The sequence below is a fragment of the Balaenoptera borealis genome (genome assembly GCF_965194805.1).
Source record: "Balaenoptera borealis genome assembly, chromosome: 8".
Classification (NCBI taxonomy): Eukaryota; Metazoa; Chordata; class Mammalia; order Artiodactyla; family Balaenopteridae; genus Balaenoptera; species Balaenoptera borealis.
In genome coordinates this window covers 119523563-119551478 of record NC_138865.1, presented here as the reverse complement: position 1 = coordinate 119551478, position 27916 = coordinate 119523563, and the positions used below count along the sequence as shown (strand labels likewise).

General features: G+C 52.4%; 1 protein-coding gene across 3 annotated transcripts; it reads right to left on the bottom strand.

Annotated features, from left to right (window-relative positions):
* Nucleotides 1-4123: 4123 nt before the first annotated feature.
* Nucleotides 4124-17518, bottom strand: LOC309633889 (ficolin-1). Of its 3 annotated transcripts, none has more exons than XM_082403207.1 (9): nt 12995-17518; nt 11530-11643; nt 9984-10046; nt 9491-9526; nt 8680-8712; nt 8114-8241; nt 7515-7644; nt 6496-6630; nt 4124-5416 (listed from the first exon to the last, which is right to left on the bottom strand). In XM_082403207.1, the coding sequence occupies exons 1-9, from the start codon at nt 13095-13097 to the stop codon at nt 5169-5171; spliced, it is 990 nt and encodes a 329-aa protein (XP_082259333.1). In that variant the 5' UTR covers nt 13098-17518; the 3' UTR covers nt 4124-5168. The 3 variants fall into 3 exon arrangements, with proteins under 3 accessions (XP_082259333.1, XP_082259334.1, XP_082259335.1); XM_082403208.1 differs by having other exon boundaries at nt 9993-10046; XM_082403209.1 differs by lacking the exon at nt 9984-10046.
* Nucleotides 17519-27916: the final 10398 nt, after the last annotated feature.

The window sequence follows — 27916 nt, the reverse complement described above, 5'->3', positions numbered from 1 at the left end:
ATTTCCAGGAATGATGGATTAGATAATAAGCACCACACTTCCTTTGAAAATAAATAAAAAGCTGGACGAAGTTCAGAGGTACTCTTCCTAAGCATTAAAGACGGCTAATTGCAAGGAATTCCCAGAATAAAGTCTAGCGGAAATAGAAATCAGGTGGCTGTATTTGTGGGTATCTTCGCCTGGGGTCATTTGCCAATCCCGGGAGACTGGGCAGGTGTTTTGGCAGCTTAGCAGAGGAAAGGGTTTTATTATTGAACTGGAATAGAGGTCAACAGAAAATATCCAGACTGAATGTGGAGGGGAAAAAAAGAATAAAAATACAGAAAATAGCATGAGAGACATGGAACACGGGGGGAAAAAATGCTCATATGTGTAATTGAAGTCTTTGAAAGAGTGGAGAGAATGGACAAATTCAAAGAAAATCCCACCCAGGCACATCGTGGCAAAACCATCGAGGCCAAGAGAAAACCTTGTAAACGGCCAGAGGAAAAAAGTCACGTTCCCTTCAGAGGAGCAACAGACTTTCAGCAGAAAGAATGGAATCTCTGGAAATACATGTTTAAAGTGCTGGAAGAAAATGCCTGCCAACCTAGGGTTTTACACCCAGTGAAAATACTCTTTGAACGTGAGGCAAAATAAAGATGTTTTCAGAAAACAAAAAAAGACAGCATTCATCACCAGCAGACCTATGTCACAAAATATATATAAATATATGAAATGAAAAGGGGTTTGTTGGACAGCAAGAAAGACTGAAAAAGAGTTGGAAGATGGGGTAAGAGCCACATAATGGGTGACTATGGAGAAGAGTATGGAGGTTCCTTAAAAAACTAAAAATAGAATTACCATATGATCCAGCAATCCCACTCCTGAGCATATATACAGACAAAACCCTAATTCAAAAAGATACATGCACTTCAATGTTCATAGCAGCACTATTTACAATAGCCTAGACATGGAAACCACCCGAATGTACATCAACAGATGAATGGATAAAGAAGATGTGGTACATATATCAATGGAATATTACTCAGCCATAAAAAAGAATGAAATAATGCCATTTGCAGCAACATGGGCAGACCTAGAGATTATCATCCTAAGTGAAGGAAGTCAGAAAGAGAAAGACAAATATCATATGAAATCGCTAATATGAGGAATCTAAAAAAAAATGATACAAACGAACTTATTTACAAAACAGAAACAGACTCACAGGCATAGAAAACAAACTTATGGCTACCAAAGGGGAAAGGGGGTGGGGGAGGGATAAATTAGGCTTTTGGGATTAACAGATACACACTACTATATATAAAATAGACAACCAGCAGGACCCACTGTATAGCATAGGGAACTCTAAATATCTTGTAATAACCTATAAGGGAAAAGAATCTGAAAAAGAATATATATATATGCATCACTTTGCTGTACACCTGAAACTAACACAACATTGTAAATCCACTATACGTCAGTTAAAAAATAAATATAAAAAACTTATATATAATCAAAAAAAAAAAAAAGGCAAGAATGCAGATACGTCAAGAGGAATATGGGCTGTGCAACCCCGTAAGAGCAACGTCTGGCGGGGCGTTAAATAAAGAGATAAAGTGTGTGCCAGACACGGTGACACAGAAGGCAGGAGGGACGATGAGCTGACAGGGGCTGAAAGACCCTCCAGGTCAGTGGTAGAGGGACTCGTTTGTCTTGGGCCGTAAGAGGGCAGGAGTGGACAGGGCATCTCGAACATGGACACCACAAGAGTAGGGAAAGAGTGTCCACAGCATAAGCTGGTAGAGGGGAAGTTTGGGTAATAAAAATATTCACTAATAAGAGAAAAGGTGATGAGAACAAGGCTGGGGGAATGACCCCACAGGCGCTGAAACCTTGCTGGTGGGGCCCCACCTCCCCTCCTGCTCAGGAGAGGGTGCTGGGAACGAGACTTGGGGGATTTCGCTTATTTGGTCCTCCCCCAGGTACCAGCATGGAGCTGTTCGAAACATCACTGAGTTTTGATGATTTGAGTTTGAGAGGCATTTGTGTTTAGGAAAGACTCTGCTTTTTAAAATTAAGGTTTGGTTTCTGAAAGCTACAGATTCAAAAACTTAGCCTAATATTTTACGTTTGGCATACAGATCTTGTTTTTCTATTCATAAGACCTGCAAATCTTAACAGTCACTCTTAAGGGTCTTTGAATATGACAAATCTAATTCATTAAACTTTCAAAACTTTGAATGGTGATAATAAGTGTAATATATTCAATTCCTTCTTGGGCATTTCAATTGCCTAGTGGACAAAACCTTCTTAGTACTAATTAATTTTTAGAAATCTAATGATTTCACTTAGAAATGCAACGAGCCCAGAGTTTCTTTCATATTCCAATACTGTGTATAAATGCACCAAGCTTTCCAGGTAACATTACAAGACTAAGTCAATTAGTTAATGACATATTTAACTTTGGATTTATGAGACTTTCTTTACAATAGGCCAACTTCTTTAAACATTATGAGGCTATGAGATACCAAATCTACCCAGATTTCTTTTTAGAATTATGAAAGTCATAATTCTACGGCTTTTAGTATATTAATCATTTCTAGACTTACAAGTCTTCCTGGGTTTATAAGATGCTTACCTACTGAGGAAGAAAAGTGCAGTTTCAACTAGCAGACTTTACCTCTGTGGAGAGATTGTGGCCAGGACCTGGTGGGGTCTGGTCAATCCCAGGTGGGCTGCAGGGACCTCTCCTCAGTGACTGAGTCAATGACCGTGGACATCAGGAAAAGATGTGCATGTCGCCCACATCCCTGGATCATGGGTGTATTTTTATTACCGTGTGGCCCACATGCTTGTCCTCACAGCCCAGAACCCCAAAGGCCATCTGTGTCCCTTCCCAGTGACCACCCCATCCCACTCCAAGTGCAACCACTTTCTTGTTTTCCTGGTATACATTTACCATCTAAGTAGGCATCCGAAACACGGCAGGTCATTTTTACCTTGGAAACAGTTATGTATGAGGTGAAGCCAACAATATATGTTCTCTTGAATCCAGCTTCCTCCGCCAGCTGCTGCGTTGTGCTCTGTCCGTCCTGTGTGTGCTCGTAGCTGTCCAATTAGCACTGCTGTGTGGCATTCTAGTGCGTGACTATCTCTGCATTGGTCTCTGCCTTCTTCCTGATGGGCCTTTGGGGGGATGCCAGGGTGTGGCTGTGGTGAAGAGTTTGGCTATAGATATTCCTGGCACGGCCCCTGGGGCACGCAACAGTTATTTCCACGTCAGGCAGTGGAATTGTCAGGTTATGGGAATGCGTGTCTTCTACTCTAACAGTGGATGTCAAACTCTTTTCCAAGTTAGTGGCATCAATTCGCATTGCTACCAGCAGTATATGAAACCCCCCTTACCCTGCAGCATCTCTGACATTTAGTGTTGTCAGTTTTTCAAATTTTAGCGGTCCCGATGAATGTGTAATAGCATCTCGTTTTGGTTATAATTTGCATTTTGCTGAGAACCAACAAAATAGAGAAGCTTTTTATAAATGTATTGGTCCTATGGATATCACTTTTTGTGGAGTGTCTGTTCAAATCTCTTAACCACTTCTTACTGAGCTATTAAAATTTTTTTACTGATTGGTAGGAGTTCTTTAAATATTCTGGGTATGAGACCATGATTTTTTTTTAATAGGTTGTGGTAGGCAGAGTAATGTTTCCCCTGCTAAAGATTTCCTGCCCTAATCCCCAGAACTGGTGAAGATGTCACCTTACGTGGCAAAAGGGACTTGGCAGATGTGGTTAAACTAAGGATCTTGTGATGGAGAGATGGTCCTGGGATACCCAGGTGGGCCCAGTCGAATCACACGAGTTCTTCAGAGAACCTGTTCTGGCTATACCCAGAGGGAAATGGGACCATGAAAGCAGGGTCGGGGTGATGTGCTCTTGCTGCTTTGAAGATGGAGAAGGGGCCACGAGCCGAGGAATGCCAGGGACCTCCAGAAGCTGGAAAAGGCCAGAAAACAGACCCTCCCCTGGAGCCTCCAGAAGGAACCAGCGCTGCTGACAACTTGCTTCTAGCCCGGTCATACCCACGTCGGACTTCTAACCAGCAGAACTTTGGGATAACACGTTTCCTTTGTTTTTGTTGGTAATGAATAGAGACAGCAGTAGAAAACTAATAACCTACATGTTACCAAGGGATTCTATCCCTCTGTGACTTTCCTTTCATTTCCTACGCTGTCCTTTGATAAACAGAAGCTTTTGATTTAATGTGGTTGAATCCATCAATCTTTTCCTTTATGCCTGGTGCTTCTGAAGTCCCAGTTAAGAAACCTCTCCCTGGCCCGAGAGATTGAGAAAACTCTCCTTTACCATCTCCCGTCAGGCTGTTCGGGTTTGCACACTGAGGTCTACCATCGCCCCGAAGCCGAGGATGGTGCGGTGTGAGGCCGGGCCCCTCAGGGTTTTGTATGGTATGTGGACAGCCAGCTGCCCTTGTTCCGCTGGGCGGACGCAGCCCTCCCTGTGGATCTGTGTTTGGTGTTTCAGCTGCTCTCCAGGGAAGCTGGCCCGGAGCACCCACTGCATTGATTGAAAGCAGAAAGGTCCCTATTTAACTCCTCCCCACCCCTTTTTAATGAGAGTTTTCTAGTCTCAAAGTGACCTGTTTAAAGATGTGTGAAGATGCTGTGATCAATATCAGGAAGAGGCAGGTGACTTTGGATGAGGGAGGGGACATTCCCCCCCTACCCCGTTGATGAAATTAAGTGGGAGCTTAAGGCTGGGGGCTGATGCTCTGTGGAACAGCCACTTGCCCTCTAGGAACATCAGTGGTTGCATCTGCTAAATGGGCTCCCTAACTCTCCCTGCCTCGGCCACAGCCCCTGCTGTGGATAGGCTCTCAGAAAAATACTCAAAACAGCTGATGTTTGAGGACGCAAATGAAAACTGGGAGGAGAAATATCTGCCAGAAAGCAAACGGTTTTAAAACATGATTCTTCTTCTGGTGAGGCTGTGGGGCACGAGGGTTCGGACCCTCTGATGGGAGAGAAGGGGCTGGACGAGCAGGTCTTGTCCAGCAAAGGGGCGGCGGGAGCATGTGTGCTGGCCTTTGCTGGGGACTGAGCGAGGCTTTGGGAGGCCGCAGGCAGCGGGGCGGGGAGGCGTCAGGTAGGGCTGCCGGCCCCGCCCACCTAGGTGAGCCGCACCTTCATCGTGGATGCCTTGTAGCTGTAGTTGTACCCTCTCCACGACCTCCAGTTGACACCATTGGCATAGCTCGTGTGCGGCCCCCTGAGGTAGCGGCCGTTCAGGTTGGACGAGTGACAACTGTTGTACCACCAGGCCCCCTGGTACTGCACCGCACAGTTAGAGGAACTCTGGTCGTTGTCTTGGTCTTTGGTGGAGAAGAAATGGTCTTTGTGGGGCGTCAGGGAATCACCTGCTCGGGAGGGAGAGCGGGTGTTGCTCGGGCTAGAGGGAACCCGCCCTGACACCTGCCCAGCGCCACCTCCCTCTAGAGAGGCGACCCCAGGGCGTCAAGATCCTGCCTCACCCTGGGGCAGATGGAGCCTCCTGGTCCAGGAGCTCTGCCCCAGGGCGCGTGCCTCCCTCCTCCAGCCTCACCTGTTTCCTCCCGGCTCCCCCAAGACCACCAGGACCCGCGCCGCCCTCTCCCCTGAGGGGCCCTCCCTTCCCCGAGCCCGCATCACTTTTCTGGGCTTCATACCCACTCCCTGGGTAGCACGGTCATCCCAGAGGGACAGCACGGCCTCATCCCGGGGCCCCCTGCTCCATCTTCAGCCCTGGGTGTGCAACTCACCCCAGCTCCTGTAGCACCCCACCGCCCTCCTCACCCCTGCCAGACCCTCAGCTGTACCACCTGCAACATGGAGAGCAGGGTCCCTGCCCTGCACCTTCCCTGGAGACTCAGAGGAGGCGTGTGCTTGAAGGCTCCCATTAGCAATCCCCCACCCCACCCCCCACGCCCCGGGAGGGCCTTGCTCTCTGCAGCTCTGGTTCAGCACAAGCAGACAGGCTCCTAGCACCTTTCCTGAAAGAGTGCACACTGGGAATTCTCAAGAGGATGCACCATAAGAGATGCCTCCCCACATCCTGTGACCGGGGGGTCTTTTTGGCAAAGAACATCCCACAGGGTTTGTGTTCCGTGGAGCCCAGTTTGGGAATATGGCTCTAAGGGCTCGTATGCAATGACCATCCTCTTTCAGGTGGTAGCGGGGACAGGGGTCAGTGACCTCAAGCCCCACTCAGAACAGCACACTGCTCTGCAGACACAGCCTTGGGAGCGGTAACTAATGGCGTCACTGGTCCCCGTGCTACACAGGCACTCAGGTACCTTCGTGTCTGCATTCAGAGACGGAGAAACTGGACCCAGGGAGGGGAGCCCCAGCCCAGGGTCACTCAGGGGACACAGAGCCAGGACGCTCAGCAGGTCCTCTCTGCTTCCCCAAACCCCGCGCTGAAGCCCAGGCCACTGCTGTGCCCCACGCGGACTCTCACCTGCGCTGCCCTCGACAAAGGCTCCCAGGACCAGCTTGTACTTCTCTGCCTCACCCGCCATCTTGAATGACTGGTACTTGGCAAATCGGTGGTTGCCCTCAAAGTCCATGAGGTCTACCCGGAGCTCGCTGCTTCCTGTTGGAGGTGGGAGCTCAGGTCCCAGCAGAAGGGACCCTCTGCCTCCAGGCACGGGGGGATGGGAATTTGGGTTTTAGGGGACGTCTGAACTTGGCATCGGGGACAATTCACCCGGAAGGTGTGAGAGGCTGGGCTGGTGTGGTGGGAGGACCTCAGGGATGGCTCCCTGTTTTCAAATAGCTCCCCTGCTGTTCCATCAGCCATGCCTGAAATTCCATGGTCGGTGTTCCTCGGATGGAATGAAGCCTCGCTCTAGTTTGAAACCCTAAATTCTCCTGCAAATAGCTGTGAATGCCACGGCAGGAAACCTTTGTATGTGTAGTTTCTTCTGCAAGAATCTCAGGCACATGAGTGGACACCGTCAAGGTTGCCATGAGGGAGTGGAAGAATTAAGAACGGATTTACAGGTTTGCCGTTGACCTCAGGACCAGCTGTGAAGCTGATTCTGTGGAACGGAGAAGTGGGGTGAGGGGGCCTGCGTGGGGACCGCCACATGCACTGAGCAGGAGAGGCAAGGAAGGGGGCTCTGAGTGCCTAAGATCCCAGTTTCAAGGACGGACCAACAGTTGGAAGTGGGAGAAGGGCCACCCCAATCCAGATGGCTTCCTCCTCACTTCCGACTCTAGGGTTCTAGAAACGATCCGTCCCGAGACCAGAAGTCGTCTTCACTCCAATAATCCACCCCCTCCGATTTGAACACTCAGAGAGTGTAAGAGAATACATGTCCTAGGTTCTCAGAGTAATAACCCTTCCTGCTGTCAGACGTGACCACCCCTGGGGCGAGGAGGAGTGGGGTCTTCTGGTTCACATGGCCCAGGGCTAAGGTCAGGGGCATGTGGATTTCAGGCACCCCACCACAGAGGCCCCGGCCGTGGGCCTACCCTGGGCGGTCAGGGCGTGGATGTTGTCATTCCCCAGCCAGAACTCTCCCAGCTGACTGCCAAAGCCCTGCTTGTACGCGGTCCAGTCCCGGTAGAAGTCCACGGAGCCGTCACTCCTTCGCTGGAAAACCTGCACACGATGGGGAGGGCAGGGGAGACGGGGCCCCACTGCCGTCCCCCCACAGGGCACCCCGGCCACACAGGGGAGCAGCAGCGGTAGTTTACACGCATCACAGGCCGAGGACCAGAACGTGGGTCTCATCAAAGAGCCCAGGGGCAGTCAGGGACACCCACATGGGACCAAGGAGGAATTGGAGGCTCAGAGAGGGCAGGCGACAAGCCCAAAGCCACACAGCTGGAGAGGAGTGGGCACCTCCGGGCCTGAGCCCCCCACCCTGAGCCACGGGACTCCTTCCCATATGGGTCCACACCCCCCGCCCCCGACATTTCTGATTCTCCCGACCTCAGTGAAAGGACGGGGTCAGCCTGAGCCTGGAGGGAGTGGACGGTCTCACAAAGGCCACTAAAGAGTGATCTGCCAGGCACGCCCGCCCCTGCCCAGGAACCCCACGGCCATCCCTGGGTCCCCCCCCACTCACGGTCCACCCCCCGCCGTCCACGTCCATGTCACACAGCACGGTCAGGGGCCGGCAGTCGGGCAGGTAGATGGTGTGCCAGCCGCTCAGATAGTGCCCCCTGGTGAGCAGCTCCTTACAGGTCCGAGGTCCTGGGAGGGGAAGCCAGGGAATGGACGCCTGGACAGGAGCTCTGGGCAGGGCAGGGGGGAGGAGGAGGGGGGAGGAGGGAGAGGCAGGGACACCTACCTGGGGGAGGGGGGCTCTGCGTCCTGGGACAGAGACACAGCCCCCAAGGCCACTCAGCTGTGACGGCCAGGCCCCGTCTACCTGGCCATCCCACCTCCCAGGGCTGCCCCCGCCTAGTCTCCTGGGCACCGGCCCTCCTCCAGGAATATACTTGAGTTATCCAGGCAATGGCTGCCTATCACTCGGGTAATTGGGGAGTCGGATATGCGCAGAGAGGGTTTTGTCCTTGGAAGTTGGAACCTGAGTCTGTGCAGCTGGCCTTCTGGTCGACCCCCCACTCCCCCGCCCCCAGCAGGAGCAGGTCCAGGCGGAGATCGGGGGGTCAGCGTGTGCGTGGTCACCTGTGGCACAGGAATGAAGCTGCCCCGGCTCTCCTGTTGTGGGGAGAGAGGACATGCACGTCACACGTCTGGAAAAAGCGCCCTGTGCCCCTCAGCCCCGTTGCTCCGTGAGCACAGCGGGGAGAATGGAAACCGTTATCCAGCTCTTTGCAGGACTCTCCGCCTCCAGCCCTGAGGACCAGTTCCTAGACTCAGCATCACTGGGCTTGCTTGGCCCCCACTGCACCCGGCCTGCCCGGGGGCTGGCGGCCAGCACTGTCGCGCGGGGCGCTGGCTGGACCGCCGTGCCGGCCACCTCGCCTGGGCTTCACGGCTCACGGCGGTGGAGGCTCAGCGCCCCCAGGCCTATCGCTTTCCACAGCCCGTGTCTCCACCAGAGCCTCTGCTTGTGGAAAGTATTGGGGAGCATTTGGGATGTGAGTCTGGGCCCCAACCTTGCACTTTGTATTTGTAGCCTGAGCATGTGACTGTGTCTTGGAGTTTTGCCTTTTCTTGCTTTTACAAATTTTTTTAAAAATGAGCATAAATCAGAAAATTATAAGCAAAATGTCCGCAATTATGTAGTAAGGCAGTATTGCCAGTCACCGGGGTCCAGCTCTGGAGCCCCTGAGCTTTGAGCGCTCACCGGCCGCTGACAAAGCAAGCCGGGCTCAGAGGCCCCTCGTCCCGCACCCATCGGTTGGACGGACAGGGCCCGGGGTGTGGTCTCAGATCCTCTCCCAGATGGTGCTGGGAGTGACCGAGGCCCCTGGGACCCCCCCAGCCCATTGCAAAGCCTGCCCAATGACCCCAGGGAGGCGGAGGGGCTCACCTTTCTCTCCGCCCGCGCCCTTTTCCCCTCGGTCTCCTGGGGAGAGACAGGAGATGCACAGGACGTCTGGTCAGTGGACATCAACCCTCCGCTCGGGAAACCACCCAAGGGCTCAGTTCTTCGGGAGCTGGGGCGTGGGGGACAAGGCTGGGGCTCTGGGCACCACACACGCGTGCTCCGCGGCCCACACAGCTTTCCAATGCCTGGGTCTCAGCCAGGGGAGTGGGGGGGGGGGAACTCAGAGGCCTGGATTCTTCCCTGGGTTATGAGAGGCTGTTCTGGGCCTGGGGCCCCGGACCCGGGACCCAGTTCACACGCTGTCTCGAAGCTCTTTGGAAACAGGAAGCAGGACAGGTCCCTCTCTGTCACTTGGCCTCCCTCCCTCTCTCTATCTCTCTCCCATCTCTCTCTCCACCTCCTCCCCCTCTCTCTCTGTCTGTCTCCATCTCTCCTGTCTCTATAGACTGGCTCCGGGGTCCTAGCTCTTCATCACCTTTGGTACCTTTGGGCCCGGTCGGTCCTGCCTTCCCAGGGACTCCGGGAGAACCTCGTTCCCCTGTAAATTCCAAAGATACATCTTTGAGGAAAAGGCAACCTGAAGAATTCCACTTGAGCGTCTCTGCCCTAAGGAAAACAGTCCTGACCCTCCCATCCCAGCTGCGGTATCCTCAGGATCACTGCCCTGGGACTCAGCCCGAGGGTGACAGCAGACAGCGGGGACAAAGCACTCACAGCCACCCGGTGCCGACCGGCCGGCACGCCAAGCCCAGGCCCCAGGGAACCACCAGCGTTCTGGCTCCCGACCACCTCAGTGTAGCAGCCCAGGGCCAGGCCACCGTCACAGAGCCCCACCGTCTACTTGGGGGCCTGGGACCAAGAGCACGTCCTCAGAGACCCTGTCACACAGGAGCCTCCGGCCCATTGGTTCTGGGAGGGAGGAGGGGCCCTGCCCTGTGCTCAGCCCTGGACGCAGAGGCGGTCAGGTGCAATTATGCATCCCTCCATGGTGGTTCTCTCTCCACCTCCAGCGAGGAGGGGTCAGGTGCCACGAGGCCTCCCAGGTCTGCGTTATTGATGTTAGCAGGGGGCTAGGACCACCCAGGGCCCCTGCCCCTCCTCCTGAGCACTGAGGGGAGGGTCAGGAGAGGCGGCCCCAGGCTCAGCCGAGGCAGCAGGACCATCTGCCGGCAGGCTGCCCTCCCCGGGGAGTGTGGGTGTGGGGGTGTGGGGCAGAGGGGGCGCCGGCTCAGCTTGGGGCAGACTAACCACACCCACTGGTGGGCAGCGCCCCAGACTTGCTCCTCCTCCCAGTGTCCCCCCGGCAGGATCCCCAGCCTGGAGCCCATCGTGGTGAGCACACACCGCCCTCCCATCCCCAGGCCCTGCCCTGGGTGCCCACGGCCCCTGAGCTGGATACCTCCTAGGACGAGAGAGGCTGGGGACCTCCGAGCTCACCCTGTCTCCGGAGCCCTGGAGCGTCCACTCACACCCAGGCCCGGGGCACTCACCCCTTGAGCTGGGTGCACACCTGCCCTTCATACCATGCTCGGGGCCCAAAACCCCACAAGGGGGCCAGCACGTCGACGGGAGAGGTGTGGAGCACGCAGGGGCCTTCATACTGAGTTGGGGTGCAGCTCCACCCTCCCTGGTGATGGCTGACTGCTCTGAGCCCCAGTTTTCTCATCTGCGGTACAGACAGCAAAGGCTGGGGCCTCAGTTTTCAGGTGAGAATACCGAGGTACGTAAGGCTTGGAACTCTTGCCCACGGCCACGTAAAGCCAGTGCTGGATCGAGGACCAGGAAGCGGGTGCTCTATGAAAATATACCCAAATGTGAGCTCACAGACTAGCTGAGACCAGCCCCCTCCTCAGGGAATGACAGATCCTGGTGGGCCACAGGGGTCGCTCCTGACGCCAGCTCTGAGCAAGGTCCTGACCCAAGCCTGCAACCTGAGACCCACAGGGGCCACTGCCCACCCAGGGTCTAATTTGAGAAGAGCCGGTGCTCAGTGACCCCCACCCCCGAGCCAGAGCACGTACCCTTCTGTCCACTGGCGCCTGCCTCTCCCTTGGGCCCTGCGGGTCCGGGCAGCCCCGGGCAGCCTCGAAGGATGGAGAGCTTGTCGGAGCCCTCCAGACCCACCAGCTTCACCTCTGCAGAGAGACACAGAGTGCCAGTCAGGGAGCTCGTCCTGGGCCTGAGAGCCCTGCAGAGCCGGCGACAGGCCACCCAAGCCACGGCGATCTGCCACGCGGCGACCTCGGCCTGGGCTCTTGGCTGTGGCCAGAGTCACCCGTCTCAGATGAAGGGTCAGCCTGGCAGTGAGTTTCCCGCCTCTGGTGGGCACTGGTCAGGCGTGGAGGTGATGCAGGGCCGAGCCCTGGCCTTGTAGTGCCCCCTGCCTGAGCCACCCTCCCCCCAGCCTCAGTGCTGTGTGTCCTTGGGCAAGTCACTCAACCCCTCTGAGCTCTGTCCCTTCGGTGCCCAAGAGGAGACAGGAATAAGGCTGTGGGGAGGATTAGATTAGATAACGCAGATTTTAAACTTCTTAGTATAATTCATGGCATTTTAAAAGAACCTCATAAGCAGTGGGTACTTTCACTAAATAATAACAATAAATATTTAAAAGACTTGGGGAATCTGGGTCAAAGTAACATTTTCACCCCCAGACCTTGGACTTTTGACCATAGAATTCCTGAGCTGGAAGGGGTCTGTGTAGGTCTCCTGGAGAGGGGACACATTTGATCCAAGGACACAGAGCAAATTCCAGTAGAACTGGAACCAGAGATTCATTTCCTTCTCAGAAAAAAATAATTTTGTTGATTTCAAAACTGAAATATCCTCACGAGAGACAACTTAGAGGATGTGGGAATCAGCTGTGCTCTCACTGGAGACACGGGCAGCTGTCGTTTTGGGGTCTGTCTCCAGCTGGGACTCTCTCACGGGAGCAGCCTTATGCTTCCCCCATAAATACGTCCTCAACTCAGGGGGAGGCTGGTCTGTCCTCAGGGGCAACCTCTTGCCAGGTGTGGGGCCCATCCACCTGCGTGGGATCGGGAGGGAGACCACAACCGCCTCTTAGACCCGAATCTGCTGAATCGCACTCTCTGGGGTAAAAGCCAGAAATCTGCACTAACAAACCCCAAGTAAGTGTGGGAACCCTTGGATTAGAACATCTTAGAACATCTTTCTGAAAAGTCCAGGAGAAGACGGAGAAAGTGATGGGCATGGTCCTTCTCCTCGGTGGCAGAGTCGAGACCTGGCTGGGAAGCTTGTGGGGCGAATCACAGGCTTGAGAGTTGGACAGACCTGGGCTTAAATTCCTGCTCCTCCCCCTCTGACCTGTGTGACCTTGGGCCTGTCGTGTCCTAGTCTGAAGATGAAGTTGAGCCGTTGAGTCTTCAGAAGAAGATGCATATGGAGGGTTTAACCCTAGATACTATTTGTGGTCAATGAGCGGGTAGTTACCAGCTTTCAGGGACCAGAAATTCAGGTCCATCTCACCTGGGCAGGTGTCTGCAGTCTGGGCAGCCAGGGTCTTGAAGCACAGGAATAAGAGCAGCTGGCCGGTGGGCCCCAGGGCCATGGCTACTCTGCTCAGCTCCATATCCTCTGGTCTTTGACTTCACTCTTGTGAGCAGGGGAAGCCAGCCCTTGCCTGGGCCTGTGGTTTCTCAGCTGCCACAGGGACACCCACTTCCTGCAGCCTCTTTGGTTACACCAACAGGAGGTACCAGTGATGGCAAAGGGTGTTTCCTTCCTGCTGGACCCCACCATGCTACCCGCTGAATCAGGCTCACTTCCCTTGGCAGGATACTCCATTCCCAGCCGAGAGAGCTCCCAGGACCCCTCTGTTGGAAAGGGTCTGCCTTCTTTGTGGCTTAAGGAAAGCCAAGTCCCCAGACCCCCTCCTCATTACCCAACTACACCCAAACAACACTCTGAGACCTTGACTGCGGTATAAGGAGGAGTTGGCTAGAGATGCTCCTTCCCTCGCCCGATTTCCAGAATATTCTAATGACTGAGGCAGTCCTTGAGCACTTAACACAGCGGAAGAGAAAAAAATCCTGAGCACTTCTTTTGTGCCAAATACTACTTAGGCCAGCCCCATTCGGAAGACACTATTATCTAAATTTCACAGGTGGAGAAACTGAAGTCACACAGCTAGTAAGAGCCTGACATTACCTCGAGTCTGTCTAATGCTCCAAGGACCACTGGGTCCGGTCATTACACCAGAAGGCGAGGCTATGTCTTATCTCCCCACAAATCCCAGAGGCCATCCTCCACATCTTGTACTATGATCACCCTTAACCAGGACATGTGGTGGGCATTCTGTAAAGGGCTTCTGCAGATGTGTAGAATGTCTCTAAGGAGAGTAGGATGAGGACAAGAGGGGAGGAGCTGAGCAAACCACTCTTCTGTGGTTTGATATTTCTCCGGGCCAGTGTTCGTGGGCTGGTGTCCCAACCACACCTACTGTCCAACTAGGAAAGAAGCAGGGGATGGCCAGACCAGAGGTTTAGCAAAAGGGGTTTAGGTCCATCTCTATGGGCACTGGAATGACACTAGACTTTGCAAATTTTTGTGCAGTGGCTCCAGCCCATGGAGACGGAGGGAACAAAGAGGTGGCGTTGCCTTAGGTGTTGCATTGCCTCAGGCACCACTCAGCCTCCCTGAGCTACTGGACGGGGCAGCCTGTCCCCAGCATGGGTCTGGATTTCGTCTGTTGGAGAGGGGCCAGTTCAGGGGTGTTCACCTGGCCTTAGTCAGGACAGGGAGAGAGGCAGCCGGTCTTTGTCCTTCAACCCCATCTGCCAGTGACAATCCCCGGCCCCCGATCCCAGGGTGCTTCCTCTTCTTCGCACTGCCAATAGAACGAATGCAGGTGAGATGTTGACAACACAATCAGGTGTCACTTTAATGTTCCTAAGAGTATGTGGGCCTAAGAATACAAAAGAATGCAAGACTCTGTCAAGTTCAGATATCTTAAAGTGGGATCAATCAAGGTCATTTGACTTCTGACAATGGCAGGTTAGGTATTTGGGGCCATCTAGCCTCATAAAGACAAGCAGACAAAACATTAAAAAAGAGATTTGCCTGAAGGCATAGTCAAGTGAACCACATGGGAATGGGTTACTTTGCTATGTTCTTGAGAGCAACAGAGATCTGGAGAGGGGAAACCAGCATGTGGGGTCTCTTTTTGCCAATCCCCCAAAGATAGCTGAGAAGCTGGTCAGTTACTTCGATAATTTTGCAGCATTGAAGGTCAAAGTTTGGGGTCTATGTTCTGTCAAAGGAGTGGATTTGGGGTGGGATCCAGAAGCATTTCTTCCTAGAAGTAAGAATGAATCATCAATAGGCAGCCCTAATGTGGACTGCAAACTGGTTTTGAGACATCTAGGTGTCCCAGGAAAAAAATCTCAACTCCTGAAATTCTAATAAGATCTTCCTAGATCACTAGTATCCACTTGCTCTGAGCTGAAACCAACACAAATCTTGTTGGAAGGAGAACAGTATGACCCCAGGACTTAAATGATTTCTGCAAATATATGTATTTTCCAAATTAAATGTTAGAACACAATAAAAGATAACCAGGTTCATGAGGATAAAAGACAACATGTACAAGAACAAATAGAAACAACAGAGTATAGAAACAGATCCCTAGAAGCTACATACACTGAAATGACAACATAGTTAATGGTGAAAATTGAAAAGCATCCTCAGAGATTGAAAACAAACAAGGATGCTCATAAATCAGCACTTCTGGTCAACATTGTGTCACTGTCAATGCAGTAAGGCAGAAAAAACAAATATGATGTAAAAGAATTGGAAAGGCAGGTACAAGGCCGTTATTATTTTCAGAAGATACGATTTATGTAGAAAATTCAAGAGAATTTAAAATTAAATTTTTTAGAATGAATAAGCTTAGCAAAAACCAATTATGTTCCTAAAAGCTAGCCAGAAAGAATTACAAAATTAAATTTTAAACATTTACAATAGTGACACCAAAATCAAGTAACTGTGAATAATTCCAGCAAAATACATGCTAGTCCTCCATCTGGCAGTAGAAAACTGTCAGATGTGAATGAGTGATGTTTAAAAAGATTAGAACAATTGGAAGAATATTCTCCGTTCATGGATTCAAATGCTCAATATTGGAAAAATCTTAGTTTCTCTCTATTTGATCTGCAGATTCACTGCATTATCAATTAAATGCCCATTTTATTGGGAAACTTGACAAGGTGAATTTGAAATTTGTTTAAAAGTTTAAAGGTCTATAATTAGGATGTTTTGAGCTAGAACAAGGAAGGATGACTTGCTCTGCTTGAGGTCAATAATTGTCGTGAAGATAGTCACTGAGATGGTGTGGTACCAGCTCCAGGATCCAGACTAAACCAGCAGAACTGAATAAAGGGTCTAGAAACAAATTCAGGGGTAAACGGACCCTTGGTGCATGACAGTGGTGGCTCTGCAGAGCAATGGGGAAAGAATAAACTTTTTAAAATTGAAACATAGTAGATTTACAATGTTGTGTTAATTTTTGCTGTACAGCAAAGTGATATGGTTATATATATCTATATCTATATGTATGTATATATTCTTTTAAAAATTCTTTTCCATTAGGGTTATCATAGGATATTGAATATGGTTCCCTGTGCCATACGGTAGAACCTTGTTGTTTATCCATTCTATATATAATAGCTTACATCTGCTAACACCAACCTCCCACTCTATCCCTCCTCCAACCCTCTCCTTCTTGAATAAACTTACAATAAACACTGTGAGCTACTGGGTATTCACGTGGGAAAACCAGAAATGAAACCTGACCCTAATCATAAAAAAAATCAGTGTTGGCAGAATTATAGACCCAAATGGGAATAGTTTTAGACCACATTGTCAGATATCAAATAACCTTGGTGATATCTTATGCAGGAATGAAAAACGCTAAACGTAATGGAAAAGTCTGAAAATTGACGTTGAAATTAAGAACTTTGGGTTTTCAAATGATACCCCCAAGAGAGTGAAAAGACATGCTGGGGCGGGGGAGGGAAGAGGTATTTGCAACACACAGAAGTGACAAAGTGTTGTATCCAGGATAAATAAGGAATTGCTGTAAATCAATACTCCTGCAGAAAGTGGGAAAGTGCCTTATACACACACTTCCAAAAGAGAATATTTCAATGGCTGATAGAAAAATGAAAAGGTGCTCGACTTTATTAGTAATCAGAGAAATGCCTGCGTGTACCTGCTCGATGACCCACAACCTGGACCTCAGTCCTGCTCCACGGCAGTGCATGTCCAGGCAGAGGAGACACGTAGAACGATGTCCCACTCCAAACTACAACAACCGAAATGTCCATCCAAAGCAGGATGGACCCCTGGCCTGAGGGGTGTTCAGGCTGGAGAAACCTGCACAGGGTAACCCGGACAAATCTCCGCTTCCTGCAAACCATCCATCGTGGAAATTCACAAACACAGCACTGAGCAGAGGAAGCCACACGAGGGAGGAAACGTTGTTTGATCGCATTTGTAAGTAAATTTCAAAAGCGGGCAACTCTGCACAGCCCTGTTGGGGGATGCGTGCTGAGTGGAATGTGCAGAGAAGGGCAAAGATGCCCCCAATCAGGATGGCAGCCCCCTCGGGAGGGGGGGGTCCTTGGCATTGGGAAGGGGCTCGGAGGCTGGCGCTGGGCTCTGGCTTCATCTGGGTCGTTTCATGCACTCTGGTGAGAAGGTGTGATCTTCCACTTCAAAAAGGAAGTTTAACTAAAATGAAATGGAGCGTGCAGAGGCCGCAATCATTCTGCATTGCTTCCTGCAGCAGTGCAGCCATCCCCAGGAAGCACAGAGATTTTGCAAGGGCCCCTTGTCCTGCCTAGCTCCTGGGATGCCGGCTGTCACCGCACAGGTGCCGCTCGCTACACTGCATTTAAGGGGAGGTGGTCCCAGGGGGCCGGGGACTCCCGCACACCTGCCCTCCATCCCGGTACCAGGGGCTGCACGGTGGAGCTCTCCTGAGGGCTTTGCACGTGACTCCACGGATGCAGGAAGGATGTCAGAGCCCACCCGGTGATGCTGTCTCTCCACCCAGGTCCTGGCTCGGGGGGTAAGGACCACACCAGCCGCCAGAGCTTCAGGAGCTCCAGAGCGGGAAGGATGGGTCTGATTTAGGGTGGGTCTTCCAGTGGGGCCTGGGGCAGGGGGTGCCACCTCATTGTTTAGGACCGGTGGATGCAGCAGAGAAAGGACTTTGAGTCAATGGGGTTCCAATCAAACTGTTGATTTCTGTTGATGAGTTGATGGGTCTTTGGGGGAAATGCAATGAGTAACAACGGCATTTGCAGCTTCCATCTTTCTGAGCAAGAGTCTCCAGGAATAGCAGGGCACCTGGGAGAACAGGTGTAAACCGCCCCCCCTACCCCGGCACCTACAGAGAACTGGCTACTCCAGGCCACCAGAGCCAGCCTCAGGGTGTCCCCCTCCCTCCCAGCAGTAGGGCGTGTTCCCCAGGCTGGGCTGTCCCCTGTCTCTCAGCCGGTCCCCCTTCCTTCCTTCTCCTGGAAGGACTCGTGTCTGGAGGGCTGCAGGAAAGGGGGCCACATGCCGGCCGGACCTGGCGGGGTCCTGCACGCAGTACACCTGAGATCCCGCTGAGGCACCTTTGTTTGGCTGTGAGGACCATCTACACCTGGAGCCCCTCGGCTGGGGGAGAGGCTGCTTGCCGACCCCAGTCCAGCCCAGAGCCCAGGAAAGGGACCCTCCCGACCTGTCTGGGGATTTTCTATTTGGGGGGAAGAGAACGCAGGGCTTGCCTTGAACCATGCCCCAGGCAGTACCACACAGGCCTGGGTTCTCCTGACCCAAGCGGTGTGACCTTGGGCCAGTCACTTGACCTCTCTGAGTCTTCTTTGTCACGTGACTCGGGATAACAGAGTGGGTTTGAGGACCCTGTGGAAAGAGGATCATAAGTGAGCAGTGTGGGGTCTGGGACGGACCGAGGGGTCAGTGACGGTGGGCGTGGGCATCACCTGCATTGCCCCACGCAGCTGGCCGTGACTTCCTCCCAGCCACGTCTCTGCCTGCTCCAGGGCTGCCCTCCAGGGCCTGCCCCCCCCACCCCACCCCCACAGCCTATGCCAGGCCTCAGTTTCCGGTGGGTGTTTCACAACCTGGGGGGTGGAGCCCGCTGGCTGGTGGCTGTTGGAACTTCCACCCCCACCCACAGTTTCCCTCCCTGCCCCTCCGGCAGCTGGGCTGGGCCACGGATGCTGCGTCCCTGGGGCCCCGCTCTGCTGTGTGCACAGACCCAGGACAGGAGGGCGGCGCCCCTCAGGTGGGCAGGGCTATGTGGACACGTGGCCCCCACTGGTCCGTGAGGGCGTTTGGGCACAGCGCCTACAGCCCATTGACAGTTTTAGGTGCCCACAAAAATGATTTCGAATTCTTTTAAAATCAGAAGAAAAAAAATGAATGAAATTCAGCCCAGATTATCTTCATCTTTGAACCTCCATCGTTGTATAGAATTTTTAATATTTTCTATGGAGGAAGGGGCCTAGTAAGGCAGAAGTGCCCAGGGTCCCCCAAAGGGGAGATCATCCCAGGGACCCTCCTGGAGCGTCCTTGAAAAGCTGGGGGTGGGGGAGGAGTTGGCACTGCAGGCAGGCTATCAGCTGTCAGGAGGAAGTTTTTCTCTTTCTCACCCCTCACAGGCCTGAAACAGCCCCTTCCCCACCATGAACAAGGCCCCCACAGCAGGCTGACTCAGCCTCAGCATTAGTGACATTTTGGCTCAGACCGTCCTTGCCGTGGGGACCATCCTTGCATGGCGTCCTGGCCTCTTACCTGCTAGATGCCAATAGCATCCCGTCCCTGAGTCAGAACAACTAGAAATGTCAGCAGACATTTCTGCCAAACATCCCTTCAGGGGCAGGAGGGAGAATCACCCCAGGCCCCGTAATTTTGGAATTACCACCTCTTCAGTGTCACAAATCCTAAAGATGACCTGATTTCTTGGCCAACCCCCGAGGAGCGCACCTTCCCACGCCCCTTCCCCCTTCTCCTCCTCAGGTACCAGCAGGGGTATCTTTTGATTTTAGCGATGCTCTTGGAAAGTGTATTTGTGTGTGTGTATTTTTTAACATAGGTAAATGGCATTTATTGGGGCTCATTCTGAATTCTACTTTCTCCACTCAGCTGTGTGGGCATTGCGTGTGCGTGCATGTGTGTGTTTGTGTGACTTTCAGGAACATGCATCTTGATATATTTATCTGCATTTAGTCCACTGCTTTCAACTGCCAAGTCTTCATCATCTTGGACCTGCCCACGTTCCCAAGGCGATCACCCAGGTGACCTCTAAGCCCGCCCTCCACCACTGCCACCAAGGCCACTGTGCAATCTCCCAGGGTCCTGTGCTCACACCAAGAGTGGGATTTTCAGGTCCTGTGGTCTGTGGAGCCTTCATTCGACTACATAACACGGGACTGTTCTTCAGAATGGACGTGCCCCCGGCGGGGTCCACACTGGCCACTCCACTGCCCACACCTCTGCGCTCCCCAGCACTCCGACGGTTGCCTGGGGCCCTGAACAGCTTGCCCACGCTTTAGCTTCAAGGCTTTCCTCTTACATAACCTGCTCTTCCGTCGCCTTGAGGTTATTGCCTTCTCATTGTACTTTCCAGACATGAATCACGTGTTGGTTTAAGACGCTGCAAATATCTGCTCCCTTTCCATCAGCTCCCCTTAGCAAAGCTTATCAAAGTAGCTTTGCCCTTGATAAGTTTTCTGAGCTTATCGTTTTTGCTTTTAAAGTTTTGTTTACGAAGTCTTTCCCGCCCCAGAAGTCCCAAAGATAATCTCCTGCATTTCATTTTCTAACTTTATTCTTCTGTTTCTCCCATCTGGTTCTTTATTCCCTGCGGTCCTCCTAATCTCTTGGTAACCTCCCCCCACCCCACAGGGATTCATTATTATCCTCCATCTCATGGGCCAGTTTCTGGAACCATCTACCAAACCACTGTCCTTTCCTATTGGATTTGCGGGGCCACCTTTGTGGTGAAGTAAGATCCCACGTACGGCTGGTGGGCTGCGTCCCTGAACTTTGGATTCCAGTCAACAGCTCTGTGCCAAGACCACGTGGGATTTATTTCTGCATCTTTGCAGGATGCCTTACTATCTCATAGGACAGTCCATACTCTACTCTTCTTTTATGAAGTTGGAGTAGCTATCTGTGGGCCTTAATACCTCCACATAAATCTTAGATCACATTTGAGTTCGGCAAAAAAAAAAAATTTGGTTGGGATTGCATTGGATTTATAGGTTAATTTGGAGACAGCTGGCATCTTTATAACATTAGGTCTTCCCATCAGAGGGTGTGGTGTCTTTCTATTTATTAGGGTCATATCAGAGTTTCACATTTGTGTTGGGTTAATTCCTAGATTTTTTATGGTTTCTGTTCCTATTGTGTGAATGGCACCTTTGGAAAAATTATATTTTCTAATTGATCATTACTGGTGAAAATAGATGTTATTGACTTTTGTCGGTTCAGTATGTCCAACAGACATACCCAATACAACTGCTGGTTCTGTTGGCTTTTTTTCTAGAGAGATGATTTAATGAGGAAGAATTGTAATGACTCACTAAAAATGGAGCTGAGAAAAACCAGTTCCCTTTTTTTCTAGAGTGAGAACTCGTTCTCTCACACACACACACATACTTCCATGCACACAAGCATTCATGCACACACACTTGCTCATATATACCCATGCACACACATCATGCACGTGTATACCCATGCACACAGACGCAGGCATGCGTGCAAAAATAGCCAATCTCTCTTCTCTCCTGCAGAGTCCTCTGGGTCCTGCTTGGCACCAGGGCACATGCTCTGTCGGCGGCACGTGCTGGGACACAGGTGGTAGCTCCTGCCCTGCAGCTCAGCTCTGGCTGGGGAAACGCAACACGTGTTCAAAGACTCAGGGCAGCAAAGGAATAAACTCTGCCTTACCTTTTTTCCAGCCTCAGCTGCCATCACCTCATTTCTCCTCCTGGGGAGGCGAGGGTGGGGACCTACCAAGTATGAAAGGCAAAACCCTGATGGCAAACACCTCTGGAGGACAGGTGTCCCTCTGCCAGATGAACACTCCCACTCCAGGTCCTCCTGGCCGTGGCGTCCGAGGCAGCCTGGTCTGGGAAAGGATGAGGCTTCAGGCTGGTCTGTAGCCTCAGGGACACCCCCGCCCTCTCAGAACCTCAGTTTCCCTGTTTGCCAGGGGGTGTTTGGACTGAACGTGCTTTCTGACACTTCTGTGCTGAAGCTGGAACCCGCCCCCCACCCCGGCCCACCCCGGCTGCTGCAGCTGACGCCAGCATCCCTGGACCGCCTCCAGCAGAGTCCAGCCCTTCTCCCAGTTATACTGTCACTGCTTGAGCCTCACGGAACAGGCAGGAGTCTCCCAGCTCTTGTATGTGGACTCTGCTTGGGGTAAAAGATCCTAAATTCTGCAGGAATTGGGTCCAGCCCACGGGTGGCTCGTCCCATGAGGGTGGGAGACAAAGTGGGAAGAGAAAGCTCAGGAGGCCGGGATGGGAAGCGGGGCAGCCGCCGGGGAAACCGCCCGCAGCTCCCAGAGCTCAGGGCCACCACACGACCCGGCGATTCCACTCCCAGGTGTGTCCCAGGGGAAATGACAACGGACGTCCACACGAAAACGTGACCCTGCTGTCCACAGCAGCCCTCCTCACAATGGCCGAAGGGTGGAGAGAGCCCAAACGTCTATCAGTTGGTAAATGAATAAATAAATTGTGGTCTATCCATGCAACGGGACGTTATTTGAGCAGAGAGAGGGACGAGGTGCTGACTCGATACAGCACAGATGAGCCTTCAAAACGTGCTGAGTGGCGAAGCCGGTCACAAAACCGCGTACTACCTGACTCCACTGATACAAAGTGTCCAGAAGAGGCGAGTCCGTGGAGACTGGCCAGGGGTTGCCAGGGGTGGGGGTGGGGGGCACAGAGGGGAGACAGCAAAGGGGTACAGGCTTTCTTTGCAGGTGATGAAAATATTCTAGAATATTCTAGACTATAGAATATTCACCACATTCTAAAGCTGGAATGTGGTGAAGGTTGCACAACTCTGCGAATACACAGAAAGCGTTGAATTGTGCCCTTAAAATGGGTGAATGGGGACTTCCCTGGCGCGCAGTGGTTAATAATCTGCCTGCCAATGCAGGGGACACGGGTTCGAGCCCTGGTCCGGGAAGATCCCACATGCCGCGGAGCAACTAAGCCCGTGCACCACAACTACTGATCCTGTGCTCTAGAGCCCGCGAGCCACAACTACTGAGCCCACGTGCCACAACTCCTGAAGCCCGCGTGCCTAGAGCCCGTGCTCCGCAACAAGAGAAGCCACCGCAATGAGAAGCCCGCACACCGCAACAAAGAGTAGCCCCTGCTTGCCACAACTAGAGAAAGCCCGCGCACAGCAACGAAGACCCAACACAGCCAAAAATAAATAAATAAATAAATAAATTTATTAAAAAGAAAAAAGAGTGAATGTTATGCGATGTGAATTAGATCTCAATAAAGCTGTTAAAACATAAAAATGGTTAGTGCTGGGAGGAAGGTGAAGGATGGACCGGGGACACTGGCACATAGGTCCTTAGCATGGGGGATGGGCCCTGAAGACCTAGACGGGGGCGGGGGGACCCTTCCGCCCAGTGGGGCCGGCTGGGGAGAGACCCTGGCCTTCTGCTCTGCACAGGGGCCCCTTCTCCACTCATCCCCCCCGCCCTTCTCTCTACTTGTCTCCCTTGCAGCTCTGTCAGCCTCTTCTCTGCCTGCCCCCCAGCCTGGCAGCCATACTGGGCTTTCCGCGGGCCCCGCCTCCAGTGACCCAAGATCCCGAGGAGCTCAGCTGCCCACTCCCAGCGCCTGGAGGTGGGACGGGAGAGACAGGATGCCCAGGCTCTGGCAGGGAGCGATCCTCACCTTCGGGCGTTTTAATTTCCCAGAGATAATGACACCAGCCAGAGTATCCACCGGAACCTGAAGACGGATGACCAGAGTTTGCAGGGTGATAATTTATGTCAGAGTAAATTGGAATTTGTATCTCAGAAGGCAGACCATCCCCTGAGAATCCTCGGCGTCCCGGGATCAGAGGAGTGTGCACCGCGCTGCTGGCTGAGGATGCCAGCAGAGGCAGCTCCACAGGAGACCCCTGCTCGCCCGTGTCCTGTTTAATATCTTAACTGAGTCTACAAGCCCGAGAACACTGTGGGGAAGGCAAATCTCTCAGTGTCCTCCTCCTGATTTGCAAGGGATAGAGGTCAATTTCACCTTCCAGACACTCAGAGAAAACAAATCAGGAAGCAGGAGTTGTTTTGTTTTGTTTGTTTGTGGCTGTTGTTTACTTCTTGAGTGTATTTTTAAAGCTTGTGAAAAGACAAGAAAAATCTAGGAACCGGTTCTCACCTAAGTTAAACTCATTCTTAAAATCCCAAATCCTTTCATGGCTCCCTGTTTCCGAGAACAAGAACACAATCTGCTTTGCTCTTGATTTGAAGGCTGGTGAGATGGATGGGGATGGTCATATATAATGCATGAAAAGAGCAGCAGAGAGCCTGAAGCCGTGTTGAGCGCATGCGTTACCTGCTCTGGAGCTCTGTTCCCGGAGCCGTTGTGCAAACATATTTACTCTGCATAAAAGAATGTGATGAGGCTGCCCAAGACATTTGTCCATCGCAGTGGATTTAATGTTTAAACTTGCATTAGGACAGGATTAACCTTGCTGAAGGGTATTGAGATGTGGGTGAAATGGATAAAATTAATCCTGGATACACGTTGCCATGGGAGAAGCACTGGGTGCAATTCAACATTTATTGCACGTAAATACCATCTCCTCAGCTTCCCTCTTCCCATGCAGTCACCTCGGGTAGCAAGTTCTCTGCCCAGTGGAGTGGAACACAGGGCCCCAGGCTTAGGCCTGGACACACCACTCTGCCTTACAGCCTCCCAGCATCCCTGATCCTAGTCATCTCAGTGATGGCTGTGGGCAGGGGGGTGGGTTTGCAGACTCAAACGAGCACACCTACACCCACGTAGTCTCTGCCTGGGCTCTTTCTCTCCTCCTCCAGAGGCAGAGAGAACATGGCCACAGTCACAAATAAGTCACCACCATCCTAGGCTGTGACCAGGGAGGCAAGAGAAAGCATGACTCAGCAACTCCAAGCGAAGAATCCCAGGGAAGCCTCTGATTGGCTGGCCACTGGCCAATCATCACGATGGAGCTTCTGGGCACAGACAGCTGCGGCCACCATAGGGTACCTTGACTAACCAGTCCCATCTGCCTAGGAGTATCCCAGTTTCAGCAGTGAAAGTTCCAGGTCCCAGAAACACTTCGGTCCTGGGCAAGCCAGATGGCAGGTCACTCTAAGCTCAAGAATCCACCTAGAAATTTCCAAACCCAATTAGCAAGTTCTGTGAGCATGTTGTAACCTGTTTTGCAAGCATTCTATTTGAGCAATTTCCCCACAAATTGTTTCAAAAGGGACAGCAAATGAGAACTGAAACCAGGTCAGTGTGGGTCTCATGATTTTTAGTTTGGTAGAATGTGCCACAGTTTGGTCCCTGTGCCATCTCGTGGTTAAACCAAAACCACAGTTTGGGAACCCCTGCTGATCCCCAGCCTCTCAGGGAGGCAGATTCCTCTTTCAAAAGTTGCCAACCTGGAGCTGCTCAGGTAACATTCGGGGTCAGTCACACCTGGGTATCGGACACAACAGTTTCCTCAATCCCTACCTACAAGTCCTCCTGAAAGAAACATCAGTGACATGGTCATAACAACTCCCATTCCTGATGGAGAGGGTCCTGGATCCCAGGACAGTCTAGACATCTAGATATTTTAAGTTTCCTTCAAGCAAGAGGACCAAGGCCTGAGTGGCCCCCTGATCACTGCATGACCTGCACAGACAGCAAGGAGAGGACATTTGGGCCACCCTGGTCCCTGTGAGCTCGCTGATGGCAGGAGTGGCCCTGGAACCTAGGGTCGCCTGGGCACACTGAGGACACAGAGGGGGCACTGCAGGGTGGATGGCACACAGCTGGTAGCACTATCTACGGGCAAGTTTCAACCATCTTTGATGTGAAGAAAATCCACGATGACGTCACCATCGTAGGTGACATTCATTGTGTGCTGGCTGGGGGGGCTCCAATGACCCTATGGTTGTTCTTTATCTTTGTAGCCTGGCAGGGGGTGGGGAGTTCATTCTGCATTTAACATCTGAGGAGCCTGAGGCAACCTGGTGGAGGTCACAGAGGTAGCCGAGGTGGAGAGGATGGGCGCTGGATGGCGTTGAACTGTGGCTTTGCGAGGAGGAAGAGTCTTACCCTTTCCAGGATGCAGCTGCTGTTCCCTGATGCCCTGCCATCACTAGCATCCTGTGAGGCTCAGATTTCAAGTTAGTTCTGCTTCCTCCAATCAAATCTCTCTGGTTTAGCTTAGTTGGAAGGACCCCAAAGATTACCCGATTAAAATAATCTCCACGCTCTCCATAATAAGCGGAACATTCCAGGGAGATGTTGCCCCCCCCCCACTTTGAGCATACATCTACCACTAACTAGACGGTCAAATTGGGGAGGTAACTGATTAAATCAGGGCAGCTCCCCGACCCTAGGCCAATACCCCCTTCCCTTCTACCTCCCCCGACCCCATAGTTTGGAGGAGAGCAGTCTGCAGGGTACATTTGGGGTTCTGGAATGTTGTCAGGCCCCCTCCTCTAAAGAGAGCTGGTTTGGGGTGCGTGTGGTCCCTCCGAGGTCTCATGCTCTCGCTAGGGCGGGCTGCTGTCAGCAGGAGTGTGGGCCGCACCGTGCCACCCTGGAGTTGACAGTGACAGATGTGGTCGGATCGGGAACCAGACAGGGACGAGCTGAGGTTCCCATGCCGGTCAGTTCAGCATCTCCCTGCGCTGCTCCCTGGCTGCAAATCCAGACCTTGGGCTTCTCCAGCTGTCAGACGTCTGTCTGCACGGGCCCAGGGAGGCCCCAACGGCTTCTCAGGGCTTGGGGCCTCGTCCTGCTCACAGAGGGCAGGACTGGGCTCTGGGCTTTGTCACAGGCAGGTGAGGAGGAGGAAGGGGCGCTTTGGGAGCTCCCTGCAGAGGGGATCGCTCACCTCTCAGGAGGACCCTGTGATTATCCCCACTTTCCAGGTGGCAAAAGTGAGGCTCTGTCGGGGGAGGTTGCTTGCCCATCACCATCAGAAATGGAGACTCCACCAGGCTCCTGGACCCCGAGCTGGAGCCCGGTTATGTAACCTGCCCTTGAGGGGGCCCTCTTGCTTCCCTTGGTCTCAAGTCCTCAAGTCCCATCTGATCTTAAGACGACTTCGAATGCCTCTTTTCAATAAACTAGAGGACAGGACACTTTGGAGAGGGAAAGAGGTCCCTGGAAGTGTTAGCAGGTGTTAAGGATATCCACTAAGGATGGACCCTTCTAGCCGGAGGGACTTAACTAGGACTCGACGCAGGGAACAAATCTGGAGGCGTCCACGCTGACACCCCCGCCGCCCAATTTGGGACAGCCTCTCTGAGGGGCCAAGGATACTTTTCAGCCGGCTCGGGAGGACACAGGATCAATCCTGTTTTCATCACCTACGAAGAGCCATTCCTGCCTCTTCCCCATCTGCCCTCTCGGAGCCTTCGAGGCCCATTTCCCTCTGAGTCTGCATCGTATAAAAAGGCTCCTGGAGCTTTTCTGCGGCTGCAGAGAGAGCTTTGATTCTCTGCCGAGAACCTGTACCGCAGGTGGGAGCCTTCCCTCCGGAGAGGAGCACAAGGAAAATCATTTTGTCAACTGCGGGTAATTAAGTCGCCGCACAGTTATGGAACACGCATTATATGATGATTAATCCCCAGGAAGGCGAAGGTATTTTTCATCTTCAAAGCTCCCCTCCTGCTGTTCATTAATCATCTCAGCCCCGGGGAGAGAAAGGCTGGTTCTCTTCCCGAGAGCAGGGAAACTGAGTCAGCCGTGCCCACCACGCCCCCTGGGTACCCAGTGGAAATAGCCCCAAGGGGCCACGCTCTGGGGGCTTCTGGTCCAGGGAGCAACTGCTTGCTTCTCCAGCCTCGCCGGGGCAGGACTGTGCGAATCAATTCAGACATTACTTTACATAAAAAGAAAGCTACCCAGCTCCGGGCTCTGCTCGCACGGCTGTCATCGAGGGTTCTTCGCATGTGCCTTTGTTCTTATTTTTCTCTGGTACCTGCATTTCCAGCTCGCAGCCTCCCTTGGAACACTGGCAGCCTTACCATTTTCGTAGCGAGCAGTTTAAAGGAAAGCACAGTTTTGCTCTCAAATGCCTTCCTTTCCAATTGGGACAAACTGCTGTAAATATAGCACATCCTGCTTTGCATTCAAACTGTTGTGA

Coding starts and splice junctions, on each gene's coding strand:
- LOC309633889 (XM_082403207.1), bottom strand. CDS start 13,097: ATGGAGCTGAGCAGAGTAGCCATGGCCCTGGGGCCCACCGGCCAGCTG. Junction 9,527..9,983: donor CGGGCCCAAAGGTACCAAAG/GTGATGAAGAGC, acceptor GTCTCTCCCCAG/GAGACCGAGGGGAAAAGGGC. Junction 8,242..8,679: donor GCTTCATTCCTGTGCCACAG/GTGACCACGCAC, acceptor TTCCCCTCCCAG/GACCTCGGACCTGTAAGGAG.